This window comes from Tripterygium wilfordii, chromosome 9, assembly GCF_013401445.1.
Source record: "Tripterygium wilfordii isolate XIE 37 chromosome 9, ASM1340144v1, whole genome shotgun sequence".
In the NCBI taxonomy this organism is placed as follows: Eukaryota; Viridiplantae; Streptophyta; class Magnoliopsida; order Celastrales; family Celastraceae; genus Tripterygium; species Tripterygium wilfordii.
Window position 1 is genome coordinate 1180317 of NC_052240.1, and position 24708 is coordinate 1205024.

Consider the following 24708-nt stretch of genomic DNA (forward strand, 5'->3'; position numbering starts at 1 on the left):
TACTTATATATCAAACTAAATTTGGCAGCAAACTAGCTAGCTGTATATATTTGAATTTGAACTTCAAAGAGAAGTGCTAAATTAACTGAGACAAGAATTTGAAATTTGAGAAATTAAAACTATGGCCTTTGAGTCACTTATGATTATTTATATTGCTTAAAAAAATGGAAAGGAAAATCTTTGAATGAATTGAATCAGCCAATCAGGCATTCATGTCATCATTGCACATAATTGGAGGCGATACTCCAATTTATAACCCTCAATCATACCTGCTCTGTGTCATAATTATTGATTATAAATACACGTGTATGACATGCTTAACATTCAACACTCATACATGTATTGATCAAGATAAATGAGGATCATAAATCGAGGGACTCGAACAAATTTTCTTGTAGTATTGATCACAAACCCCTAATCTTCAGGAAACTATTAACATATAATATTCATGAACAAATAACAATAAGCATAATAATAAGATTATCTATTTGGGTCTTTGAACTGGTCAATTACAACATGTGTGTGTAGCTGTGTGCATGGTTCTTCTCATCTCAAAATTGTGGAATATCAACAATAATTAGCCTAACTTTAGTTTACTTGATCATCACATATAATGTAGCCTTGATAAGGACCTCCATTAGTTTTGAGAAAGTGAACACCTATATTCCTTCTCTTCTCTCCTATATATACACTTGCATTTGCACATACATGTCATAAACTTCATTATAATTTGTACAACCATGGCTATGAAATTATCATCAATAGTGCTACCAACTTTGCTAGTCATACTGCTCATAACCTTCAATGTTATTACTCTCTCTGCAGAATCACCAACCAAAGAATCAATGGAGAATGAAGCTCTTTTGCCTGCCGGAGGCCGGTTCCTGGCCTCGAACAAGCCTCGAGCGGTGATGACATGTGACAAGTACCCCAGAGTGTGCCGTGGGAAGGGCAGTGGAGGTCCTGATTGCTGCTACAAACAGTGTGTGAATGTAATGAGCGATGAGCTCAACTGTGGCAAGTGTGGCAACAAGTGCAAGTATTGGGAGATATGTTGCCAAGGCAAGTGTGTGAATCCATCTTTGGATGAAAAACACTGTGGCAAGTGCAACAACAGGTGCAGTGACAAGGGAAGCTCTTGTGTTTATGGGTTATGCAGCTACGCATGATCAAGTGCTTATAAAGCCAAAATCACGTCTTTTTTCCTTCTTTTTTTCCTTTGGGGTGATTTGCTTTAGTGTGAAAGAATTAGGGTTTTCTGCTCCACTTATATACTCAAGGAATTTAATTGTTTTCCCTGTATAGCATACTGTGAAATCCCAATAAAACCTCAAATTCATTTTAAATGCTTGAATCTACATACGTAGAAATGGACATCGGGCCACAGAAGGGGAAAAAAGCCCATAATTCATTATTGTCATTGACGCTCAATACGGGATTTGGAGTTTGGGCTAGTTTTGACCCAAAAACTGATACAACTAGCATGATCTTCCCTAAATTAATTATAAGAAGTCAACGTGGACTTGTGCTTTTAAAAAGAAAAAAAAGTGGTTAGGGACGATTAGTATAACAACCATCCCTAAGCATAACCATGAAATTATTCACCCGCTATGGAATGCTTGGATTGAGCCATAGTTATTGTCTTTAGGGCAAGTCTGTTACCACAACTTCAACAAAGCATGCAGTTGGAGAAAACACTTTGCATGGTGACCAGGGCGGTACAAAATCAAGCAATATAACCTAATCCATCGGTCTAATATTATTTTCAAAAAAAATTTCACATATTTCTTTAAGATCAATAACCGAAATAACAACCGAAAAAACCGATTGTTTACAGTTCTAATAGTGACATATGGTTGACAAAGTTCAGCCCCCATCAACTTGTTAGAAATCATGCAGAGATACAATATGTAATTCCAGTCAGAAATCAGAATAAGCGAAAGGATCAAGAACACATTATTGTAAGTGTTTGAATTATGTGCGCAATGAAAATATTTAAGCTTAGAATTACAAAGTCAGCGACCATTCATCCTCTCGTGCAACCACGTTTTGTGTAGGACCAAAATCTCACCAACAAAGACAAAAAACCAAGAATTAGCTCCTAAATCGTGTGTTCCACCTTTTCATCTTCTATATATAGTACTGAATCTGCAACTTTGTCAGCAAGCCATGGCCGCATTATCTCCTATATTGTTTCTCTCATGTCTTCTATCAATTGTCCCTTTAACCTTGCAAGCTGATTCACTAGAGAACGACTACAATGGCGTTAATGCCTTACCAAGTTCTGTCCCTAACTACCCCAACAAACTTGAAGATTTTTATGTTTGGCTTACTCAAGATGAGTGTCTGTCATTGTGTATATATATATATATAAGTGTGTATATCATATAAGATTACATAAAGACCCTTTGTACATATTGACGCTAATACGCCCCCTCAATCTGAACGTAAGGACACTACGGACAGATTGTCTCGAAGCATAGTAAACTGTGGTGCAGAAAGACCTTTAGTAAAGACATCTGCCAATTGCTCCCGAGAAGGAACAAAGCGAACAACAATGTCTTTACGTAAGACACGCTCCCGAACAAAGTGATAATCAACCCCAATATGTTTAGTACGCTCATGAAAGATAGGATTGGCAGTCAAGTAAGTAGCACTGACATTATCACAAAGCACCCTGACAGGATAAGACAAAAAAATTTTGAGATCTCGAAGCAATTGGCGTAGCCAAACTGTTTCAGCAACAGCATAGGCAACAGCCCGGTACTCACTCTCAGTGGAGGAGCGAGACACAGTGGGTTGCTTCTTAGCACGCCAAGATATGAGATTAGGACCCAGAAAAATAGCATAACCCGAGGTAGATCGACGACTATCAGGACAACCAGCCCAGTCAGCATCAGTATATGCTGTAAGTGTGAAAAATTTAGAAGGACGAATCAAGAGACCATGTCGCGGAGTACCCTTGAGATACCGATAAATTCGCTTGACAGCCTGTAGATGAGATGTACGAGGCGCATGCATGAATTGAGAAACAACATTGACGGCATAGGCGATATCAGGGCGAGTGATTGTGAGATATTGTAAGGCACCAACCATACTTCGATAAAGAGTAGGTTCTGATAGAAGGTCACCATCAAGCAGAGATAACATGGTCTTGCTAATCATGGGCGTCTTAATGGTATTAGCTGTGGCCAAAGAGAACCGATGCAATAAATCTGTCAGGTATTTCTCCTGACTGAGATGTAGTCCTTGTGCAGACCTGTTGGCCTGAAGGCCAAGAAAGTAATGTAAATCACCAAGGTCCTTCATAGCAAATTGTTTTGACAATATGCCAATAAAAGTATGTAGAGCTGAAGAATGAGTGCCAGTGAGGATAATATCATCCACATATAATAAGAGGACCAAAGTACCCGAGGAAGAGTGATTCACAAACATGGAAGTATCGGATTTGCTGCAGTGAAAACCATTAGCAAGTAAAAAATTACTAAAGCGCTGAAACCATGCTCTAGGTGCCTGTTTGAGTCCATAGATAGCTTTTCGAAGCTTGCAGACATGATCAGGAAATTTTGGGTGTACAAAGCCTGGAGGCTGTCTCATAAAAACATCCTCAAGTAAATGACCATGTAAAAAGGCATTTTTGACATCAAGTTGCCGAATTGGCCAGTTAGCTCCAATAGCAATAGATAAAACGGTGCGGATAGTTGTGGGTTTAACAACAGGACTGAACGTCTCATGATAATCAATACCGGGTCTTTGATGAAACCCCTGAGCCACCAATCTGGCTTTGTACCGCTCAACCGAACCATTAGAATGGTATTTGATCCTATAAATCCACTTACAACCAACAATGTTAGTACCGATAGTAAATGGAACCAAATCCCAAGTGGCATTGGATATGAGTGCATTGTATTCATCAGCCATGGCTGATTGCCACTTTGGATTTTTAACTGCCTGAGAATAACAAGTAGGTTCTACTGAATCAACTGTGGCAACAAGAGAAAAAAATTTCCGAGGTTTTGTGATACCAGATTTTGCTCTTGTTTGCATGCTATGGACATTGGAAATTGTGATAGGAAGGGAAGAGGTTGGCGCGACTGTCGAGGTAGTGGTGGCAGGTGGGAGTAGAGATGAGGTGGCGGGGGCAGGTAGTGTGGGGTGATTTAAAGTTACAGGAGTGGATGGAGAAGGTGGAGTAGGTGAGAAAGTGGTAGGCATATTTGGGGATAAGTGTAAAGTGGATGATATAGTGGAGGGTGTGGAAGGTGTAGTGAGGGATAAAGTGCTAGGCATATTTGGGGATACGTGTATAGTGTGTGATAAAGTGGAGGGTGGGGAGGTGGTAGTGGGGATAGGAGTTGAATATTCAACATTGGTAGAAGACCATGGGAAAGGAGGAGAGATGTGGGCCGAAGGTAGAGAAAGAGAAATAGGAGATGTGTGTGATGAAGGAGGTTGCAAAGAAGTCGTAAGTTCATGATATGGAAATTTATGTTCATGAAAAATAACATGACGACTGATGTAAACACGATTTGTGACTGGTTCGAGACAACGATACCCTTTGTAATGGGATGCATATCCAATAAAGATACAACGAATTGACCGAGGAGAAAATTTGTGTGGGACCGTGGCACTTAGATTAGGAAAACATTCACATCCAAAGGTCTTGAAGAGATGGTAAGGTGGCAGCTGGTTAAATAATTTGTGAAATGGTGAGAGACCTTGTAGGATTGGAGTAGGGAGACGATTGATGAGATAAACAGATGTGGAAACGGCCTCAGCCCAAAATTTGAAGGGTAGGTGCGAATGAAACAACAAGGTTCGACTCATACCAAGTAAATGACGGTGTTTACGTTCGGCAATGCCGTTTTGTTGTGGAGTATGAGGACATGATTTTCGAAACACAATACCACAACGAGAGAAAAGAGCAAGAAAATTGTGATTGTCAAATTCACGACCCCCATCACTTTGAAATGCTTTGATTTTACAAGAGAATTGATTTTCAACAAGATTTTGAAAATGGCAAAAATGAGTATACACTTCAGATTTTTGTTTCATAAAAAATAACCAAGAATAACGAGAGAAGTCATCAATAAAAACAACATAATATCGATATCCAGAAGGAGACAAAACAGGTGATTGCCAAACATCAGAATGTATTAATTGAAGAGGCGCAGTAGTTTTATGAGAATTTAAAGAAAAAGGCAATCTATGAGATTTGCCCAAATTACAAGCAACACAACTCAAACGAGAAGACAAGACTCCTAATTGTGGACATAATTTGCGAAGACACTGGAGAACTTCTGAATGAGGATGACCCAGTCTACTATGCCAAAGACCAGCAGAAGTTGTAGAAGTATGCAATGCAGAGAGGAATGGCCGAACAGAGGAGGCAGGAATGGGATAAAGATCATCATTACTGGTGCATCGAAGGAGTGTGGTTCCCGTGCTCTTGTCCTTAATACAAAACACAGAACCATCAAATGTGGTGAAACAATTATTGTCATGACAGAGTCTTTTAATGGAGAGTAAATTTGCAGAGAGATGGGGAACATGAAACACATTACGAAGAGTTAATGGTTTGATAGGTGTGTGAAGAATAGCAGTACCAACCTTATTAATATCAAGCAGTTGGCCATTCCCTACCAATACTTTATTGTTGCCAGAATAAGAAGAAATGCAGGATAAGTTACCTTCATGTGGTGTCATGTGAGCAGAGGCCCCTGAATCAGGATACCAGGCAGAATCAGCGGTGTTAGAAACAGACATAGCTGCAAAAGATCTTGGTAAATCTGTTGGAGTATAAGCAGTGTTATATCTATGATAACATTGATCAGCACTGTGTCCAGGTATATAGCAAATTTGACATGAAGTGGCCGGAGGAGTGGAGCCAAGAATACCCGATACCGGAGAGGGGGAAGTGGCACGACCAAAAACAGGACCAGTAGAAGAACCAACGGGACGGGGACGTGTATGGAAGTAGTGTGCCGAGGAAAAACTTTGACCAGAATAAGAACCTCCACGCCCAGTACCAAAGTACCGGGTTCCTCCCCTACCTCTTCGCCCCCTTTCTCTACGACCACCCCCACGACTCCTATAAGTGGAAATAGGAGCAACAGAGGTTGATGGTGAGATAGCAGCTGCAGTTAAAGCTTTATGTTCATTAGTAGACGAAACAAGAGAGTCCATACGTAGACGACGATCATCATATGCAACAAGCCGGCACCGAAAATTCTCATACGTAATAGGAGTCTCCAAATTAGCAACCATGGTTACAAAATCTTTATAATCAGAATCAAGACCAGCCAAAGCTTGGGCAATTAAATCCATCTCAGTGATAGAAATATTTAGATCACGTAACTGATCCGCCAAAGACTTGAGATCGCGACAGTAAACATCAGGCAATAAGGCATCTTTACGAAACGAATGAAAACGCTGACGTAACTCCAGTTGTCGGGCCATGGAGACATCACGATATCGTTGTTGTAAAGTTTGCCAAAGAACAATAGCAGTGTCGATAGTGTGAACATCCGTAAGAACTGGACGTGCCAAAGTAGCATGAATCCAGTTGCGCACAGTCTGATGAGTGCGAAGCCATATAGAATAAAGAGGATTGCGGACTTGTTGATTAAGAGAATTTGAGATGGTGGACGGTGGTTGAACAATAGTACCATCAATATAGCCAAGAAGATCGTATTGTAAAAGAAGTCCACGAATTTGTGTACGCCATAAGGCATAATCGTCAGCATATTCAAGTTTCGTGGTAACGATATTGGTGACATTGAGAGAGGAAGGTTGAGGAATGGAAGAAGAGAACAAGAGATCTGGGGATTGATATTGGGGAAGAATAGAGGTGGGCAAGGTGGAAGCTGGAAAAGAATAAAGAGAAGAAGTGATATACGGGTATGAAGAAAGGGGTGATGTAGACAAGAAAGGAGGTTGTTGGGTGTTAATCATGGAGGTTGTTGGGTGTTCATGACCAAGAGAGATAGAAGACAAGATGGGTATAGAAGCAGATGAGAAAGGAGGAGGGGCGGAAGCAAGTGGTGGTAGATTGAGGTCAGCTGGGGGAACTGACATAGGGAAAGATCCGGCAGTGAAAGATTCGACACCGATCGGCTCCGATACCATGAAGATTTTTATGTTTGGCTTACTCAAGATGAGTGCCTGTCATTGTGTATATATATATATATATAAGTGTGTATATCATATAAGATTACATAAAGACCCTTTGTACATATTGACGCTAATAAAACTCTTGAACGTACTTGACTCCTGCTGGCGAGACAAGTCTAATTGGGCGACTAATCGTCGCGCACTGGCAGATTGTGCGGTGGGGTATGGTAGTGGTTCAATGGGAGGTAAATATGGTGCCATTTATATAGTCACTGATTCGTCTGATGACCCCGTGAACCCCAAACCGGGCATGCTTAGGTACGGTGTGATCCAAACAAGGCCGTTATGGATAATTTTTGCTGAAGATATGGTGATTACGCTAAAAAATGAGTTAATGGTGAATAGTTTCAAGACAATTGATGGGAGAGGGGCTAATGTTGAGATTGCGTACGGTCCATGTATAACGATACAAGGGGTTAGTCATGTGATTGTTCATGGTATAAGTATTCATGATTGTAAGCCTGGGAAGAGTGGCATGGTTAGGAATACTCCTATGCATGTTGGGAAGCGAATGGGGGCTGACGGGGATGGCATTAGCGTGTTTGCATCGTCGAATATCTGGATCGATCATTGTTATCTAGCTCGGTGTGCTGATGGACTTATCGATGTGATTCATGCTTCAACTGCTATCACCATTTCAAACAACTACTTCACACAACATGATAAAGTACTAAGCACAGCCTTAATGGTTGTTATAATTTTTGGACTACAATTATTTTAGCCAATATTGCTGCTTTAACAGGTGATGCTGCTTGGACACAATGATGGATTCAGCGCTGACAAGGTTATGAAGATTACGATTGTACTTAATCGTTTCGGGACTGGCCTAATTGAGAGGATGCCAAGGTGAGGAAGATGATATATATACGCGTAATTTCATATGTAAACAATGTTAATTTTTTCACCATTTTAAGTAGATTTGATGTGTGCATTACAGGGTGAGGTTTGGATATGCTCATGTTGCCAACAACAGATATGATGAGTGGCAAATGTATGCAATTGGTGGTAGTGCAAACCCCACCATATTCAGTGAAGGAAACTACTTCATTGCTCCTAATAATGCTAATTCCAAAGAGGTATAAATAAGCAATAAGCAATCTCATTTCGATCTTAATCATCGATCATCGTCGAAGTCTTATGAACTCATTTTGATTTTTGAAATGCTGTATTGATTGGGTGAGTACTGTTTTGTGCATCAGGTTACCAAAAGAGAGGTCAGCAAAAACTGGAACAACTGGAAATGGAGGTCATCTAGAGATGTATTCCTGAATGGTGCTTATTTTGTTCAATCTGGATATGGAAGTTGTGCTCCGCATTACGCTAGTTTGCAATCATTCAAAGTAGCTCCAGGATTCTTTGTTCCTGCCTTAACATCTGATGCAGGCCCTCTAAGTTGTGTTGTTGGTAAAGCATGTTGATTTTTTTTAGTAATCGAGAACGATACCAGACAAGTTTGCCATTTGGACAGCTAACATGGACTTAAACTCGGGCCGTGCACACAGAGCATGTTGATGTTATATATACATGTTCAATCATATCTTTTTTTGTGTTTGTTGTTTGACTTGTTTTTCAATGCTAGACCTAGCTTGTTTTCTTATAAGGTTTAGCACTACTGAATTTGCTGTAATTAATGGAACTTAAATTGCTTTACAAATCTACATTTGGGACAAAAAAAGAATCAAAGACGAAGATAAAGAAAATAAAGCAAAAGAGAAAGTATTTGGTGCACTATCATATGCTGTCTTGAGATTTCAGAAAAGCCTATTCTCATTACTTTGAACCCCACAAGTCACTGGCTTTGTATTTCTCAACTTTTTCACATACCAAATCCCAGCACCAATTCCTATTGCAGTAGCAGCAGAAACTGCAGTCACTGTTCCTGAAACAAGAAGTTAGATTAGAAATTGAACCCGGAAACAATCGAAACGTTGTGTAATGTGCAATGGTAATATCTAATCACCTGCAATTACTCCTGATCTTCCATGTTTTGGGACTTCATGATCTGCACAATACATAGAAGAAGCCTAATCACATATTTTTCCGATCAAAATGGGAAATTGAATGGGAAAAATCGTACCTTTACAATAAGTAGTGAGATTCCTATCACCACACAAGCACAAGAAACTCTGTGTTTGTGTATCAAACCCACAAGTCCCACCTCCCTTTGTCATGTCTTGACACTGAAGGCAATGTGTAGTCACAGGAATATCGAAATCAACCCGGATTCCGTACTCAGGAACTTGACCATAAGGAGAGTTTTCACCATTGCTTTTCCAATAAACACTGGTGTAACTAGAACAATACTTCAACATCAGCCTCATAGATTCAGTTGCTTTTGGAAAGTAGGAACAGCAGGAACTGGTACTCAAAGCAGATGCACATTCTGGTAAGTGTCTGCAGAGATAACTTGAACTGTCACAGGAGGAATCACACCGGTCCGGGAACCGTTCACAAAAGATTGGCTTAGGCTCCACAATCACATTATCTTCACTACAGTTGACGAAAAGATAATCATTTTGTGAAGACAGTGTCAAATGTGTGCTTGTGTCAAGACTAAAAGGCCTCGTTGCACGAAAATCGTTCCCATCTTGACAATTCCACATGAAAGGATCAGTGACAACAATGTGAGGATCAGAGTAGCTTATGCTACGAACAGGGTATCGTCCGGACGGTGTTCGAAGCTCGAGATTGCCTGAATTGGAGCAGGCAAGGATGTGTCTGTAATAAGGACTGCCACACCCATCATCGACGCCGAAAGGGTAGTGTATTGGAATTGTTCCACAGGAGGTTCTACAAAGGCTTGCTTCAGCAGCTAATGCTGTGAAGCTAATGAGGAAGAGAATTGTATGTAGAATGGCTATGGAACAGAAAGAATAAGAACCCATTAATGGAACAATAGTGCTGATTAGTTTTGATATGGTTTTCAGGTCTAGTGATTTATCCAAGTAGAGTGAAGATAGAGTAAAGTGAGATGAAAAATCTCTTCAAGTTCTTTGGTTGTTGGGTTTGTCTTTTGCTTTGCTAACTCTTTCTTTTGCTTTTTTTGTGGGAATTATTTACACTTTGGTGCTTTATATAGCTTTATATATAGTTTAGGATGTCTTCGAACAGAGAATATGAGCTTGAAAGGGCAATGATTGATGGTCATGTGTCTTACATTGAAGCAGTATCCTCTATGATTTCATCCTTCATGAAATGCTTGGGCTGAATCTGGGCCTCCTGGCCTGGTAGAGTGTTTAAATATATGGGCCGGTACTAATGCCCATATTTTGGCCAAAAAACCCACGTTCTTGACCAGGGTCCTAGGCCGGCTAGGCAAGGTCCAGTTGAGGGAAACCCATATACATTGAGCCAAGACTAAAACTTGAGTTGTCGTGTCGGCCCAGAAGGTTGGTTTGTCTGAGAATATTAGTGGTCGTGTGTATTCCACTTTTGCTGAAGTTCTAACGGTGTCTCGCTCGTTACATAAAAATATGGATGGTGAATTTTGTGAGTTTGTGCTTGAAGTTGATGCTATTAACAATTAATGTGGTGCAAGCTTTGGAATCTGATGACTATTTAGAGTCTAGAATGTAGCATTTTGTCAAGGAAGTTAAATCTCTTGAGCATACCGGATGTTATTCGTTGTCAATATGTTCATCGCATTGACAATGATGTTGCTCATTTCTCTTGCACGAATGACTAAGCAGATTAATGAGTGCTCTATATGATTATCGGAATACCCGTCCGATGTTATTTCCTTTGTTATGAGGGATCGTTGTAACTCTTCTATTTGATTAATAAACCTTCTTTTTCTAAAAAAAGAGAGAGAATATATCCAGTTAGCTCTAACTTAATATCTTCTTGATACGTCAAACCAACTCCATATATTTAACAAACCTTACGCATCAGTGGATCATCCGAATCAGGATCAAATTAAGCAATTGTAGGTGTGGAAAATCTTGTTGGGTCCAGGTAACTTTTCTCGAGTGATTTATGGTTATTTACTAAAAAAAAAAAAGTGTACATCATTAGCAATTTATATAATAAAGTATTTTCTGAAATATATGACTATGACTTTCATATATGTCGGTATTAAAAGGGTTTGAACTTAATAGAAACACGTTTGAACAATAAATTATCAAAATCAATAAAATATGTTTGTCTCATTAGAGAAACAACTAATGAGGTTTTATCTTTTTTATGGAGATATTTGGATGGAACATCAAAGCTCTCTACATCTTTTATGATAATAAAAATTATTGGTAAAAACGTATTAGAGTAACTGAACTGAAGTAAATCTTCAAGAAAATAAAATGAGGTAAAATCGTGGGAGTTGATAAAAGTTCAATTGAATGAAAAACGATTATACATATCCTGTTTATTTTCTCATACACTGATGTAACCGACTCAAATTTTTAAGATAAATGTTTGAATAATGATGATATGACAAAAAACCATGAGTCTTTAGCCTCATGTAAACTCCCAAATACTTGGGTCGTCCCACTCTTCCCAAATACCTGTTAAGTCGCAAAGTGTAGATGTAGAGAGTAGAATTTTGGTTTCCAAACAAGCAGAATTCATCTCCATCAAACTCGACCAGCCATGAGTGTGGTTAACTAATGAAGGTTGATTAATAAAACAAGACATACAAATATACATCCTAGTTCCGAATGAGCATTCACTAATTATAACTAGTCCTTAGTATTGAAACTTTTTTATTTTTCAGTTGGGAGTGTGAAAAGTATCTTAAAAATCATAGTTGGTAACACGTATATCACGGGTAACTCTTAATTATAGTGCACATTTTTTTCTCAAAATCCAAGCTGTCTGAACCTAACTAAACCACCACGTGGGGTAGAATCAAAATGGTCAACGTAAATCTCAGTCAACTTGTGTCTTTTTCTTCAATGTTGATCTTTGCTTAATTTTTTTTTTCCATGTTAGTTTGGATTTTTTATTATTTAATTTGGCTTTAATAATTTTTTAATGTAAATGATAATCTTCAAATTGAATTTGGTGGGGTGTCATTAATTATTTATTACATTTTTAATCCACACCAATCAATCACAAAAATAATGGCTTATATGGTTGTCTTCTTCTTCTTCTTTGCATTAAACATTATTAAAGCCTATCTTGATGTAATGACAAAAGATATATACCACAAGAAACAGGTGATCAATGGTTCGTATTTCAATGGCTGCAAATATATATATATAGGAATTCTCACATAAGAGTGTAAAATAAGAGTCATTTTTTAATGGTGTGGATGAGTGAGATGACATGTGGTTGCTTTGTATCCCACATGTTTCAAATCAATGGTGTAAACATACACCCTTATTTTAAAATCAAATTCTAATATTATATTTCAATAGTATTATTTTGAAGTAGTATTATTTTTTAATAATATTGTTTTTTAATAATTATTTTATTTTAATAATATTGTATTTTAACCAAATAAATTTAAAATTATAAAAATATAAAAGAGGTGGGGTCAATGGTGGGACCAAGGGGGTGTATAGAGAAAAAAAAAAGAAAAGGAAGGGGTGTATAGAGTAAAAACAAGGGTGTATTTAGATGAACTCATTTTAAACTCTTATATGAGAATTCCTAATATATATATATATATATATATATATATATACACAGCTATTGAATACAATGCAAATTAAGCTCGTATGTCATTTTTAATTACATGTTTTAATATTCAAATAGTTTGGTGTGTTGTTGGAGTTTCAATTCATTTGAGTCAATTCAGTCCAAAATTAATAATACTTCAAAGAATTAATGAATTCTATTACATTTGAAAAAAAAGGGTTAGACTACACATAATTCAATCCAAATTTATTCAAAGATGAAAACGTATTTATGACATTAATTTCGATCCTTTGAAGTTTTGCGTAGTCTATAATATGAAGTGTGCGTGTGTGACTATTTTCCTTCAATGGGAGTCGGTGGTTTTCTTTAATGGAGATATATGTAAGTCTTGCAGGCGCCCATCACTTTGATTTACGCCATCTTGCATGCCAGCTAGTACTCAATTTCATCTTTTCGCGAAAGATATATATATATATATATATATATATATATATATATATATGGCGATGTATAGCAAATTATGTAGGATGTCTACTTCAATGGTAAATTTAGGTTCAATCCTAAAATCATACTTTACAAGAAATTTAGTATTACTCGAAAGTCGAAACTATATATACATATATAGAACGACTGAACGACAGATACATCTACCTACAGAGATACTCATATACATACATACATAGATACATATATATATATATATATAGACACACACACATATATATGCATGGATGTCACGTTGAGAATATATACTGTGTTGAACTTGTGAGCAAAACACAATTTTTCTCGTGAACACTTTTTGTGAGCTGTATGTTTGAAAAGAGAGTCATGAAAATTAACCACCTTCTTTGCATCTCTTCGTATCTTGTTCTTCTTCGTGTCTAAGAATTTCTTATTGTGACAAATGTACGTACACATAATGCCATGCAAATTACATGACAAAAATTCCACGATTTGGTCGATAATAGTCCAACCCACGAGCCAATGAGTTTGGTTAAAGTGGATGGAATCAACAATAATGACTTTATTATAAAGACACATCTCTATTGCGTAATTGATGTCTTTTTTTAGACAAAAACTTTTGATCATATCGAAAATGGTCAGTCAATGTGATGCCGACATAGATATCTACCATTTCAACTAAGCCCCGATGGTGCTTTATGGCTAGCTAGTCAAGGTTAAGAAAAGAAGCTACACACATGTTTTTTCCTGATTGCTTTTTCAAAGTTGGGATTATACAATCAAAACCATCATTACCTTCTGTCGCATACCCTTTTGTGAATTGATATTAAGGCAGAAAGAACGTCATTAGATGTTGAAAATCCCATGTAAAACAAAAACAAGGTCAAAGCATTTTTTTTAAATATGATTGAGAAATATACTTTTCATTAATTATAATCGAACATTAAACACACATATATTTAATTCAATTGATTATTAATCGAGTCACATTTCGTTGGTAAAACAATGTCAAAGTTTAAGATTAGAGTATTGGAAGATACATATTTCGCAAGTCATTAGTTAAAACCAAACCGAATTTGTCTATTTAACTGAGGTTAATTTGTTTATACAAAGATACCCATAAAAATGTGTAGTGAATATATTTGAGGATTAAAATAAAAACAATTTTGCACTAGTGCCTAGTGAGAAACAACACAAAGAAAAACACGTGTATATATATATAAAAAGTCAAAGCAAGCTACTCGGTCCCACCAGTAAACAGTCAACAATATCTGAGACGTGGGCGTCTCATGTCATATATTTTTTATCATGGTCCCCCTCCCCGGCCCCACCTGGTCTCCGGTCACCGGCCTCCACCAGCCCCACACGGTCTCCATTCATCAGAGCCGGGCCGTCAAATTCGTTGACTTAGCTTCCCTCTCATCACTCATTCTCTCTCTAAATTTATTTCCTTTTCCTCACGTGGAACGCGCCGCATCACTCGGGCGGGCGGTGGACACCAATTTTTTTTCTTCACTTTTGATTTTACGAACGATTCAAACTCTTCTTCCTTGACGAGTTGTAGACGAAAAAGTTAGTAGCTCAAAATCTCAATAATATATTTTTCTGCAACTAATGAAAGTTGACGAAAACACTCGGATCCGGATCCACACAACGGATATCTCTCAACAATCCTTTTTTTATAGCCAAGTCCATTGCACCTCTTGATTTCTCTCTCTATACAACTCTTCACTACATCTGTCTATATATCTTCTTCTCTACGCGTATTTGCAGAGTCTTGATTGCCTAGATTTAGATGGACAAGGGATGGGGTCTTACCCTTGATTCTGAGCCTTTTAATTTCTTTGCTGCAAATCAGAAGTCGAGTAGTAGTTCGTTTCATAATCTCGGGATGTTTCAGTTTCCAGTTAGTCTTGGGGCTCAGGCCGATGAGAATCGAGCCCTCGTTGGAGAGGTTGACTTTCTTAATCGAAAGGACAGGATTGTTGATCATGAACATGATGATCGAGATGATGACGGTGGTGGTGGTGGTGGTGATGGAAGAACAGTTGATGTTAACGTCAAGAAGGAGAATTCTCAATCCAATTTGGATGTTAATGTAAGAAAGTTTTGTTCTAGATGATTTTTGATATCTGGGTTTTCTTTGAAAAATGGTTTTTAATTTATTCATTGATTGTCAATCTGAATATAGACTGGGTTGCATCTTCTGACTGCTAATACTGGAAGTGATCAATCAAGGGTACTGGTCCTACGGGATGATGGAGTATCATCAGATATGGATGATAAGAGAGCCAAGAAGGAAGTAAGAAATCAACATTGTAAATATATGTTTAGTATAAAGGAAGTAAGAAATCAACATTGTAAATATATGTTTAGTATAAAGTTGAAAACTTTCTTTGTTTGATTGATTTTTGAGGGTTACCCAATCAAGCGATTTTAATTTCCTTTGTAATTATCAGTTGGCACAGTTGCAAACAGAGCTCCATAGGATGAATTTAGAGAATCAAAGGTTGAGAGACATGCTTGATCAAGTGACTACCAACTACCGTGCTTTAGAGATGCACCTTGTAGCACTGATGAAGCAACAACATGAATCCACACAAGATCACCCGGTAAGCGATGCAATTCTGTTCAATTATATATGTATATGTAGCTTAAAACAGTCTGTAATTTGTGTATATAACAATATATATCTGGTTTTGTACAGATTGTTGAAGGAAAATCTGGGGATAAGGTGGTTGACATGAGGGTGCCAAGGCAGTTCATGGATCTAAGACCTTCAGCAACAGCTGAGACCGGTGAGAACGTATCTAATTCATCGTCTGATGAGAGAACTCGATCTGGGTCGCATCAAAATAACATTGAAGTTGCATCTAAAACTAGCGTTCAAGATAATGGCAAGAGAGTTGGCAGGGAAGAGAGCTTGGAATCAGAGTGGGATACTACCAAGGCTCAGAAATTGAACAATTCTGCTAAGAGTTTTGGTAGTGTTGATCAGTCTACTGCCGATGCCACGATGAGGAAAGCTCGTGTATCAGTTCGTGCCCGATCAGAAGCTCTCGTGGTACTACATAGTTTGATTAATTAGCTTATATGAAAATTGAGTTTGATCTCTGATTAAAAAAAGTGGAATATGAAACTCGTTGAGTTTGACCTTGAATTTGCAGAGCACTGATGGCTGTCAATGGAGAAAATATGGACAAAAGATGGCGAAGGGAAACCCATGTCCACGAGCTTACTATCGATGCACCATGGCAGTTGGTTGCCCAGTTCGCAAACAAGTATGTCAATCTCTCTTCTTCATGTTACATTAATAATTCAATCTCATTTGAATATTGAATCAAATATACAATTTAATTACAGGTTCAAAGATGTGCAGAGGACAAAACCATTTTGATAACAACATATGAAGGCAACCACAACCATCCACTGCCACCAGCTGCAATGGCCATGGCATCAACCACAACGGCAGCAGCCACAATGTTACTATCAGGTTCAATGTCAAGTGCAGATGGAATAATGAACACAAACTTACTAGCAAGAGGAGTACTTCCTTGTTCATCAACCATGGCAACCATTTCAGCTTCTGCTCCATTTCCTACTGTGACATTAGACCTTACTCACTCCCCCAACCCATTACAATTCCAAAGACCTCCTGCACAATTCCAGTTCCCATTTCCTGGACATCCCAACAATTTTGGGAACCCACAGTTGTTTCAGGCAATTGGTCAAACAGTTTATAACAACCAATCAAAATTCTCCGGACACGAATTCTCTCAAGACATGAGTTCTTCCCATTTACCAGCGCAATCTTCACCATTTGCTGACAACATGAGTGCGGCCACCGCTGCCATCACTGCTGATCCTAATTTCACGGCAGCACTAGCAGCAGCCATTACCTCTATTATCAACAGTGGTGGAAATGGTGCTAGCAACAACACCAACAATGCCACCACCCTCCACCAACACAAGCAACAATAACAAAATCAGTAGTTTCCCTGGAAATTCATTAGAATTGGGGGTCTTTTGTTGTTTCATTTGTCTTCTTTTTTTGGGTTTCTTTTAATTTCTTTGGAGGACCAGAATGAAAATTACATGTTGATAGGTTTAGGGAGAAGAAAAAAAGTTCCATTATTTCTTTGTTATTGTTTCATTTTGAATAATATTTTATACAAAAAAAAAACACTTAGCGGTTAATGACTTGATGATCATCTCAGTTCATTATGTTGTCGTCTTTCTCTAAAATCCTTTATCTTTCAAGCTTACTGCAAACTTGGAAACAATGTTGAGAGAGAGAACAGAAGAGTAGTACCCTTGTTTGTTTTCTAAATAAAATTTTGGTCGAAGTCAATAAGTCTGGCTATCATAAATTGACACATAATGAAAGGACTAGAAATGGTTGAATTAGACAAGGAAGGGAGACTTTGAGGCAACTACGTGTGACTTGGGAAATCCAAATTTTTGAATAATGAAATGGGTTTTGCGAGGTCGTATATATATATATATATATATATATATATATATTCATTATAAGAAACTTCTAATGGTGCTTGCATGCCACTTCCGTGGTGATTAATTAATTAATTGGGTCCAATTATTTGGTTTGACGTCCCGTACAAATATTTGATTAATCACGGGATTTGATTGATTAATCATGGATTGATTGATTGATTTTGAGTAGTTTGAAATTGATGTGTAGAGCGTGGAACTTTGTGGCTCGCAATCGTACCTTAACTTATCCACCGTACAAGGGGACCTCTAGCAGATTTTAGCTCATGCTTTCATGTGATTGGGAGATCGACTTGGCATCTTATGTTGCACGTAGTTTCTCCTCCTTTTCCATTTGTTTTCAAATCCCCATCAATGTGAATAATCAAAACTGCTTTAGCCTAGAATAGATTCATCCCAAATGCTAAAATGCATATACCATTCGCTTTCATGCTACTCCTACGCTTGAAGCCACTTCCAAACATGTGCAAAGGAGGATGATTACGGTAGGTCCGCAACCAACGCAAAAATTTATCAAATTTATAAACATGAGTCAAAATGATAAATTTGCTAAGGATTTTCCATGTGTGTGACGAGTTGCATCAAAAGTCGGGTGCAATGAAAATAAGAGATGACTAACACAAGCGTACTTCAAAAGCCACGCACTACATCAAACCCGAGGTTCATTGATAAATGAGTACGAGCATGTTAGGGCGTCCCCTCAAAAACGACATGCTGCATCGGCGCTTGGATGCAATGAGATTGAGATATAGTCAAAAGTTCCCCCACTATGGATGAATGGAGGTAAAGAAAAGATAATCCTTGATTGTAAGATTATGATATGCATTTAGAACATAAGGTCACTTATGAGCATATTTAATTGAATCAATTGACATCATTATTAGACGCATGGTTAACATATTGCGTCTACAAGAGGCTAAAGCAGTTTCAAAACACATTCTCTGAAGCGGAGAAATTAAGTTAGGCGTCGCTTCATTATTATTATTATTATTATTTTTTATAAAGATGCAACTTAAAAATGACATGTTCAATTATTGAAAATAACTTTTCCACATATTATATGAGAGTAAATTCTGCGTATATTTTGTCTGTATGTGTCATCATGCACCTTCCCGAAAAATATCTTGAAGAAGAGAGAGAGAACTGAGAAGAGACCAAAACGGAAGAAGTATCGCGGAGGAGGAGGAGGAGGAGGAGGAAGCGGCTTCAATCAAAGATAACGAGAGTGTTGCTAAGTATCAGTAGGATACAGTGGATATACAAAAACTTGGGATCGAGGAGCTTGAGGTACGTACGTGAAGGCCTTGGAAGATTTGAAGAAGAATGTGGATATTAGGGATATTGACTTGCTCATTTCTCAGCTCAGAAAATAAGGGCCTATGCATATGAGCCTATGCTTTTATTGTGGATTGGGCTTGATTTCAGGTAGAAAATAATTGGGCTGATTATGTGAGAGGATGGGCCCGTATTCGAATATCCATCTAATAAGAGCCCTTTGTCTCCTCCTTCAGCATTTTTGGTATCGGACGACATACGGGGCATGAAAACGGGAATAAGATGGTATCAATGGATACACGGGATAAAATCTCATTGCCTTCTTGAAGGAAGCAAAGGCGTGAGGTGTCGCGTGCTAGAGTAATCAAAACTGCATGCTTTTATGTCACGTCATAATTTGTCCTTTAATAAAAACCACAATAAATTAACGTCACCCGTCGTTATCCGCACGCAACCCCATCCGTTTCTCACCACTTACCTACCCTTCCAAGCGACCCACTAAGGCACGTATCACCGTCCATCACATGATCTACGGTCCTAAACACCCGAATATACTATCCCCCACTACGTCGCAAAGCTTTGAATCCCTTGTCAATATGCTTTTCTTTTTTTTGGCTGTTTGGCAACTGGAATTCCCCAAAACAAGGATATCGTGACCCGAAACGTGTTCTGTTACGTTTCCCGGAATCGACGGTTTCGATTAAGAGGTTCAGAATCTGAAGAAAGAATGAACGAGATTTATTAGATAAGCTGAGTTGGGCCCATTGGGCCCCCAAGCCCGTGACAGGTAGATTTCGAGTCTCTCTCTCCTGTGCTGCTTATTAAACACGAAAAACCTCGCTTTATTCGTCTCTGTATTCCACTTTCCTCTCTGCAGCTCATTACTGCATCGAACTTGGTGAATCGGTGAGTTTTAATGCTTCAAATTGTTTTTGTTGATCTTCGATGCTAATCTGTGCCTCATTGTTCGTTTCGTTAAGAGTTTTCTGTGACCTGATCGCACGGTAACTGTTCTGTTTCAATAAGATTTTGCGGCTGGATTATGATCGTGACTACCATATATGATTTTACCTTTTTTTATTTATGTTTTTGGTATTCTTTCATGGCTTTTTGATTTTTTTTCTCTCTCCTTCCTTTTCGTGTTTCTAGTTTATTTTTAGGTGCAAGTGTGGTTGATCGACTTGGGTAGCTTGTGTTTTTGAATATCTGTATTCGTCGTGAGTTTTTCTTTTTGACATATGTTCATCTGGTTTTCAGACTAAAATAGGGTTTAATCGAAGGTTTTAGTTTTAGATGATCTCTGCATGAAACTTTGTTTGTTGTTTAGTGACAAAATATTGAGAGGATAATAATAGATTGCGAATGAAATAAGATAATTTAGGAGCTGTACTGTAAAGTTGGTCGGAGATCTCATTTTAGAAATTTTAAATCCGCTGTTGAATGATGTAATGCCATTGGTACTAGTAATCTTATTTATTATTGTGTTATGGTTTTCCGAAATGGGACTCTGGTTTTGACAAAGCCAGTGCAATTTGAAGCTTTGTTCGAGATATCACTTGGGTTCTCTCTTTAACAGGAAAACAAGCCAATAAAAATTTTAGGCTTTTCCCACTAACTTAACTTGAACCTGATTGGAAACTATAGTTTGCTCGTTCAAATTTTATAAATTTATTGTCCAGTAAGTGAGTTTCTGCTCTATATGTCTATTATTCTTTGGTTGATGATGTTTAGAACTTGAGATGTTCTCCTTGTTTTATTTTTCACTTCAACTTTTTATTAGAACGTGTTTCAGTTATTGCTATCCCTGAATTTAAATTTTGATTGTGGGCTTATAGGTGAATATGGGAACCTACGTCAGAGTAATTTTGTTCTCTCTGTTCCTTTCTTACTTGTTCTTTTCTCTGGTCTCTTCCGCTGCCAATGATGATTTGGTGAGAATGAAACTGAAAAAAATGAAATTGGATTCAAACAACCTGCTTGCTTCACGGTTAGAGGCCAAGGATGGAGAGACTCTCAGATCTTCAATAAGAAAGTACCGTTTCCGTGGTTATCTTGGGGACTCCAAGAATACTGATATTGTTGCCTTAAAGAATTACTTGGATGCTCAGTATTTTGGTGAGATTGGTATTGGTACTCCCCCACAAAAGTTCACTGTAATTTTTGATACTGGAAGCTCTAACTTGTGGGTTCCCTCAGCTAAGTGTTACTTCTCGGTGAGCCTCACTTCTGTCATGAATTTGTCTGAAATTAGCTTTTATGGTGCTTTTTAGAGAGGTCAATTCACGAAGGAGTCTGAGATGGTTATGGCTTTGTGTTGTCATGTAGGTTGCTTGTTATTTCCATTCCAAGTACAAGTCAAGCGAATCGAGTACCTATATGAAGAATGGTTTGATTCTATCAACACTCTTTTTTAAATTTCTGACATCATCAATCTCCCATTTTTTGCATGTTGGAATGGAGTTGTGTAATATCTGAAGGGTTTGGTCCTATTTAAGCTAGTACCATACTACCATTGCATAGTATGATGCCATGCTCGAGTAGGAAGGCAGTTTCTTACATCATGTGCAGTCATTTATCATATTAAACTTGACGTCAATGTAATCCTGAAGTGTGCTATGGTTAACTTGTTATTTAGTCTAGTCATTTAATATGTGTGCTTGCGGTTTGGGGTTGCAATTTTAAGAATGCTGCAAGTCGTTATAATCTTATCCTGAGAATCTTCTGGTGATTGTCAATCATGCAGGAGAGCCTGCTGCCATTCAGTATGGTACTGGTGCTATTTCTGGTTTCTTTAGCTATGACAATGTCAAAGTCGGTGACCTGGTTGTGAAAAAACAGGTTTTCTGCTGCTCTTCATCAATACTCTACATTTCGACTTAAATTCCACATTTTCCTATAGTTTGGTTTACTCATCTTTAGCGACCATTCCCTGTGCACATCTTATTTTAGGTGTTCATTGAGGCAACAAAGGAGCCCGGTGTTACTTTTATGGTTGCCAAGTTTGATGGTATACTAGGACTTGGATTTCAAGAGATCTCTGTTGGAAATGCTACCCCAGTGTGGTATGAGTTTGATACATTACCCGTTAGTTATTGATTTGCTGAAAAAGTTGCTTAATATCTCAAAGTTGACGTGAGATTCTCTCATACCTTGCAGGTACAACATGATCAAACAAGGTCTTATTAAGGATCCTGTATTTTCATTCTGGCTTAATCGCAATGTAGGAGAAGAAGAAGGGGGTGAAATTGTGTTTGGTGGGGTTGATCCAAATCACTATAAGGGTGAGCACACATATGTTCCCATCACACGAAAAGGTTACTGGCAGGTATGTATGGAATATCTTTATTTATTGATGCTTCGGGTTTTTTCTTCTGTTGTTTAATTATTTCCTCTCTACAGTTTGACATGGGCGATGTCCTTATTGATGATAAACCTACTGGTATGCCCTCTCTTGCAAAATACAATTTTGTAGAAGAAAACCTAAGTTGCATCGGTTTTTAGAGATTGATGTGAAATCTGCCTGAGTTGATTGTTATGTTGTGCTTACTTAAGCTCACTGATCTGCAGGGTACTGTGGTGATGGATGCTCAGCAATTGCGGATTCTGGGACTTCCTTGTTGGCAGGCCCATCAGTATGAATAATTCTGTCATTATTTAGATAACCATTTTGTTTTTGAGCGAGAAAATATTTTATGATATGCATCTCAAATCCCTGCTCCTGTCAGGAACTAATTCAGTGGGAAATTATAGTTTGTATGTTTCTTGATTATCAAAAAAATTTCCTATGCACATATTTTAATGCATCTTCTTCACCTGGTAACTTATTGGCTTCTGTAGTGACTATACTTAGACATAGCCATGTATTAAACATGCAACCTTGATTACAGTAAGATTTAATATTTTATCCATCCATATGGATCCTTTTGAAATTTTCTGATAGCTGAATGGCGTGTATATCAACATATTTTACTGATACTCCATTAAGCTTGCAATTTCCAACTTGGTGAAGAAACCATAAATCTAGATATGGAAGTGATGCTACTTGCTAATTCTCAGGTAGTTTGACTTTCTCTGTATTTGCAGACTGTGGTTACCATGATAAATCATGCCATTGGAGCCAGTGGAGTTGTCAGCCAGGAATGCAAGACCGTTGTTTCACAGTATGGACAAACCATTATGGATTTGCTTCTTGCTGAGGTAATAATTAGCTCTACTCTACTTGAGATTGTCATTCTGTTCTCAGATAATGATGGTTAATGAAGCTTTTCCTTGTTAGTCCCCATGGCCTTCGCTTCCTCCCTAAAAAATTTCATTTCAGCTGTGAATTGATTTCTTAACTTCTGCTTCTGCTTTGGACAGACACAACCTAAGAAAGTCTGTTCACAAGTTGGATTGTGCACATTTGATGGGACCCATGGGATTAGGTAATGCCAGCAATCTTCTGTCAGTACTTCAAGTACTGTTGTCATTTTCTTGAGATCTGGTTTTAATACTTTTAGATGATGTTGGAAACAATAAGTTTGCTTATAAGCTCATTCTATTTTCTTATAGCATGGGAATTGAGAGTGTGGTAGATGAAAGCAACCAAAAATCATCTGGTCTTGGTGATGCTATGTGCAATGCTTGTGAGATGACTGTCGTCTGGATGCAACACCAATTGAAGCAGAACCAGACACAAGAACGCATACTAGACTATGTCAACCAGGTCTTGAGACACATGATGCATAGAGTAGTTCTTTTCAGATATCCCACTCAAAAGTTGGTCTTTTAAGATATGGACTTTTTGCTGACTTTGCCCGATTCTATGTACACAGCTCTGCGATAAAATGCCTAGTCCAATGGGAGAATCAGCTGTTGATTGTGCAAGTATTTATAATATGCCTCCTGTTTCCTTCACCATTGGTAAAAAAGTGTTTGATCTCAGGCCAGAAGAGGTACATTATCATCCCGTCCCGTCCCATCCCATCCAATCCTAATCTGGTCCCTTCTGCTATTGCTGTTAATACTTTCTAGGAGAGAATAAAGTCATTATTTGACATGGCTTGTTTTCCTGCCCTTTTGTTGGATACTCATCCCACTTCTTTCCGAGTGTTGTTTCAGTACATCCTCAAGGTGGGAGAGGGTTCTGCAGCTCAGTGCATTAGTGGCTTTACTGCTTTGGATATACCACCTCCTCGGGGACCTCTCTGGTAATCCCGTAACTTATGAAGGATGCATAACATGATTTTTTTGGGTGTTTTTATCCTTGTAGTTGATATTCGTACTATGGCACTCATTTTGAGTTTGTTGTGGCATACAGGATTTTGGGAGATATTTTCATGGGTCGCTACCACACCGTCTTTGATTATGGTAAACTGAGAGTTGGGTTTGCTGAGGCAGCATGAAGCATTTGTCTTAATCTATTTTAAGAGAGTATGCACGAGTTCCTTATAAAGGGATGCAATTCAGCTTTTAAAAAAGTCGCTAAACTTAGCCCAATACAGAAATCATGTTTGTAACTATTTGTGTTCCTTTACATGTTAATGATCTGCAGTTTATATGTTTGGAATATGGAGCTTGCCTTGTGAGTTGGTAGTTGATCATTTCCATGTCAATGTCATCATGCCGTAGTTTAGACTTTATACTTCAGAGTTTGGCAACACATGCTGAGAGCACAGGGTCGATCGACTCCGCTCTCATTGTGAGGAGGTGGGATCGTAGGTACTTAAGAGC

The 24708-nt window shown here is 38.1% G+C and overlaps 5 protein-coding genes across 9 annotated transcripts; 4 read left to right on the forward strand and 1 right to left on the reverse strand.

Moving 5' to 3' along the window:
- The first annotated feature begins 738 nt into the window (after positions 1–738).
- Positions 739–1340, forward strand: LOC120005318 (stigma-specific STIG1-like protein 1). The gene has a single exon (XM_038854897.1). The coding sequence runs from the start codon at positions 741–743 to the stop codon at positions 1167–1169; it is 429 nt and encodes a 142-aa protein (XP_038710825.1). The 5' UTR covers positions 739–740; the 3' UTR covers positions 1170–1340.
- Positions 1341–1842: 502 nt separating this feature from the next.
- On the forward strand, positions 1843–8591 carry LOC120005317 (probable pectate lyase 16). Of its 2 annotated transcripts, none has more exons than XM_038854895.1 (5): positions 1843–2300; positions 7249–7840; positions 7916–8019; positions 8111–8249; positions 8373–8591. In XM_038854895.1, exons 1-5 carry the CDS (start codon positions 2170–2172, stop codon positions 8589–8591), a joined length of 1185 nt encoding a protein of 394 aa, XP_038710823.1. In that variant the 5' UTR covers positions 1843–2169. The 2 variants fall into 2 exon arrangements, with proteins under 2 accessions (XP_038710823.1, XP_038710824.1); XM_038854896.1 differs by having other exon boundaries at positions 1843–2291.
- Positions 8592–8688: 97 nt separating this feature from the next.
- LOC120006612 lies at positions 8689–10111 on the reverse strand. Of its 3 annotated transcripts, none has more exons than XM_038856696.1 (3): positions 9251–10111; positions 9134–9175; positions 8689–9046 (listed from the first exon to the last, which is right to left on the reverse strand). In XM_038856696.1, the coding sequence occupies exons 1-3, from the start codon at positions 10056–10058 to the stop codon at positions 8925–8927; spliced, it is 972 nt and encodes a 323-aa protein (XP_038712624.1). In that variant the 5' UTR covers positions 10059–10111; the 3' UTR covers positions 8689–8924. The 3 variants fall into 3 exon arrangements, with proteins under 3 accessions (XP_038712624.1, XP_038712623.1, XP_038712626.1); XM_038856695.1 differs by having other exon boundaries at positions 8694–9052; positions 9251–10109; XM_038856698.1 differs by having other exon boundaries at positions 9039–9052; positions 9134–9197.
- A 4729-nt stretch (positions 10112–14840) lies between these two features.
- LOC120005408 (probable WRKY transcription factor 31) lies at positions 14841–17357 on the forward strand. The gene is made up of 6 exons (XM_038855033.1): positions 14841–15310; positions 15404–15514; positions 15672–15824; positions 15920–16276; positions 16380–16493; positions 16576–17357. Exons 1-6 carry the CDS (start codon positions 15008–15010, stop codon positions 17191–17193), a joined length of 1656 nt encoding a protein of 551 aa, XP_038710961.1. The 5' UTR covers positions 14841–15007; the 3' UTR covers positions 17194–17357.
- Positions 17358–19751: 2394 nt separating this feature from the next.
- On the forward strand, positions 19752–24617 carry LOC120005410 (aspartic proteinase-like). 2 transcript variants are annotated; one of them, XM_038855034.1, is made up of 14 exons: positions 19752–19902; positions 20832–21209; positions 21322–21382; positions 21740–21834; positions 21946–22058; positions 22153–22321; positions 22396–22435; positions 22564–22628; positions 23080–23193; positions 23356–23420; positions 23548–23701; positions 23811–23930; positions 24097–24185; positions 24296–24617. In XM_038855034.1, exons 2-14 carry the CDS (start codon positions 20838–20840, stop codon positions 24378–24380), a joined length of 1542 nt encoding a protein of 513 aa, XP_038710962.1. In that variant the 5' UTR covers positions 19752–19902; positions 20832–20837; the 3' UTR covers positions 24381–24617. The 2 variants fall into 2 exon arrangements, with proteins under 2 accessions (XP_038710962.1, XP_038710963.1); XM_038855035.1 differs by lacking the exon at positions 19752–19902 and adding an exon at positions 19904–20000.
- Positions 24618–24708: the final 91 nt, after the last annotated feature.

What these genes read in the sequence shown, in the direction of transcription:
- LOC120005408 (XM_038855033.1), top strand. Translation starts at nt 15,008, where the DNA reads ATGGACAAGGGATGGGGTCTTACCCTTGATTCTGAGCCTTTTAATTTC. An exon ending in AATCCAATTTGGATGTTAAT is followed by an intron (nt 15,311 to 15,403) that starts GTAAGAAAGTTT and finishes ATCTGAATATAG; the next exon opens with ACTGGGTTGCATCTTCTGAC. An exon ending in CCCGATCAGAAGCTCTCGTG is followed by an intron (nt 16,277 to 16,379) that starts GTACTACATAGT and finishes TTGAATTTGCAG; the next exon opens with AGCACTGATGGCTGTCAATG.
- LOC120005317 (XM_038854895.1), top strand. Translation starts at nt 2,170, where the DNA reads ATGGCCGCATTATCTCCTATATTGTTTCTCTCATGTCTTCTATCAATT. An exon ending in CTAATTGAGAGGATGCCAAG is followed by an intron (nt 8,020 to 8,110) that starts GTGAGGAAGATG and finishes TGTGCATTACAG; the next exon opens with GGTGAGGTTTGGATATGCTC. An exon ending in ATAATGCTAATTCCAAAGAG is followed by an intron (nt 8,250 to 8,372) that starts GTATAAATAAGC and finishes TTTGTGCATCAG; the next exon opens with GTTACCAAAAGAGAGGTCAG.
- LOC120005318 (XM_038854897.1), top strand. Translation starts at nt 741, where the DNA reads ATGGCTATGAAATTATCATCAATAGTGCTACCAACTTTGCTAGTCATA.
- LOC120005410 (XM_038855034.1), top strand. Translation starts at nt 20,838, where the DNA reads ATGGGAACCTACGTCAGAGTAATTTTGTTCTCTCTGTTCCTTTCTTAC. An exon ending in TATTGATGATAAACCTACTG is followed by an intron (nt 22,436 to 22,563) that starts GTATGCCCTCTC and finishes ACTGATCTGCAG; the next exon opens with GGTACTGTGGTGATGGATGC. An exon ending in TACTAGACTATGTCAACCAG is followed by an intron (nt 23,702 to 23,810) that starts GTCTTGAGACAC and finishes CTATGTACACAG; the next exon opens with CTCTGCGATAAAATGCCTAG.
- LOC120006612 (XM_038856695.1), bottom strand. Translation starts at nt 10,058, where the DNA reads ATGGGTTCTTATTCTTTCTGTTCCATAGCCATTCTACATACAATTCTC. An exon ending in TCTCACTACTTATTGTAAAG is followed by an intron (nt 9,176 to 9,250) that starts GTACGATTTTTC and finishes TGTATTGTGCAG; the next exon opens with ATCATGAAGTCCCAAAACAT. An exon ending in AAGATCAGGAGTAATTGCAG is followed by an intron (nt 9,053 to 9,133) that starts GTGATTAGATAT and finishes TTCTTGTTTCAG; the next exon opens with GAACAGTGACTGCAGTTTCT.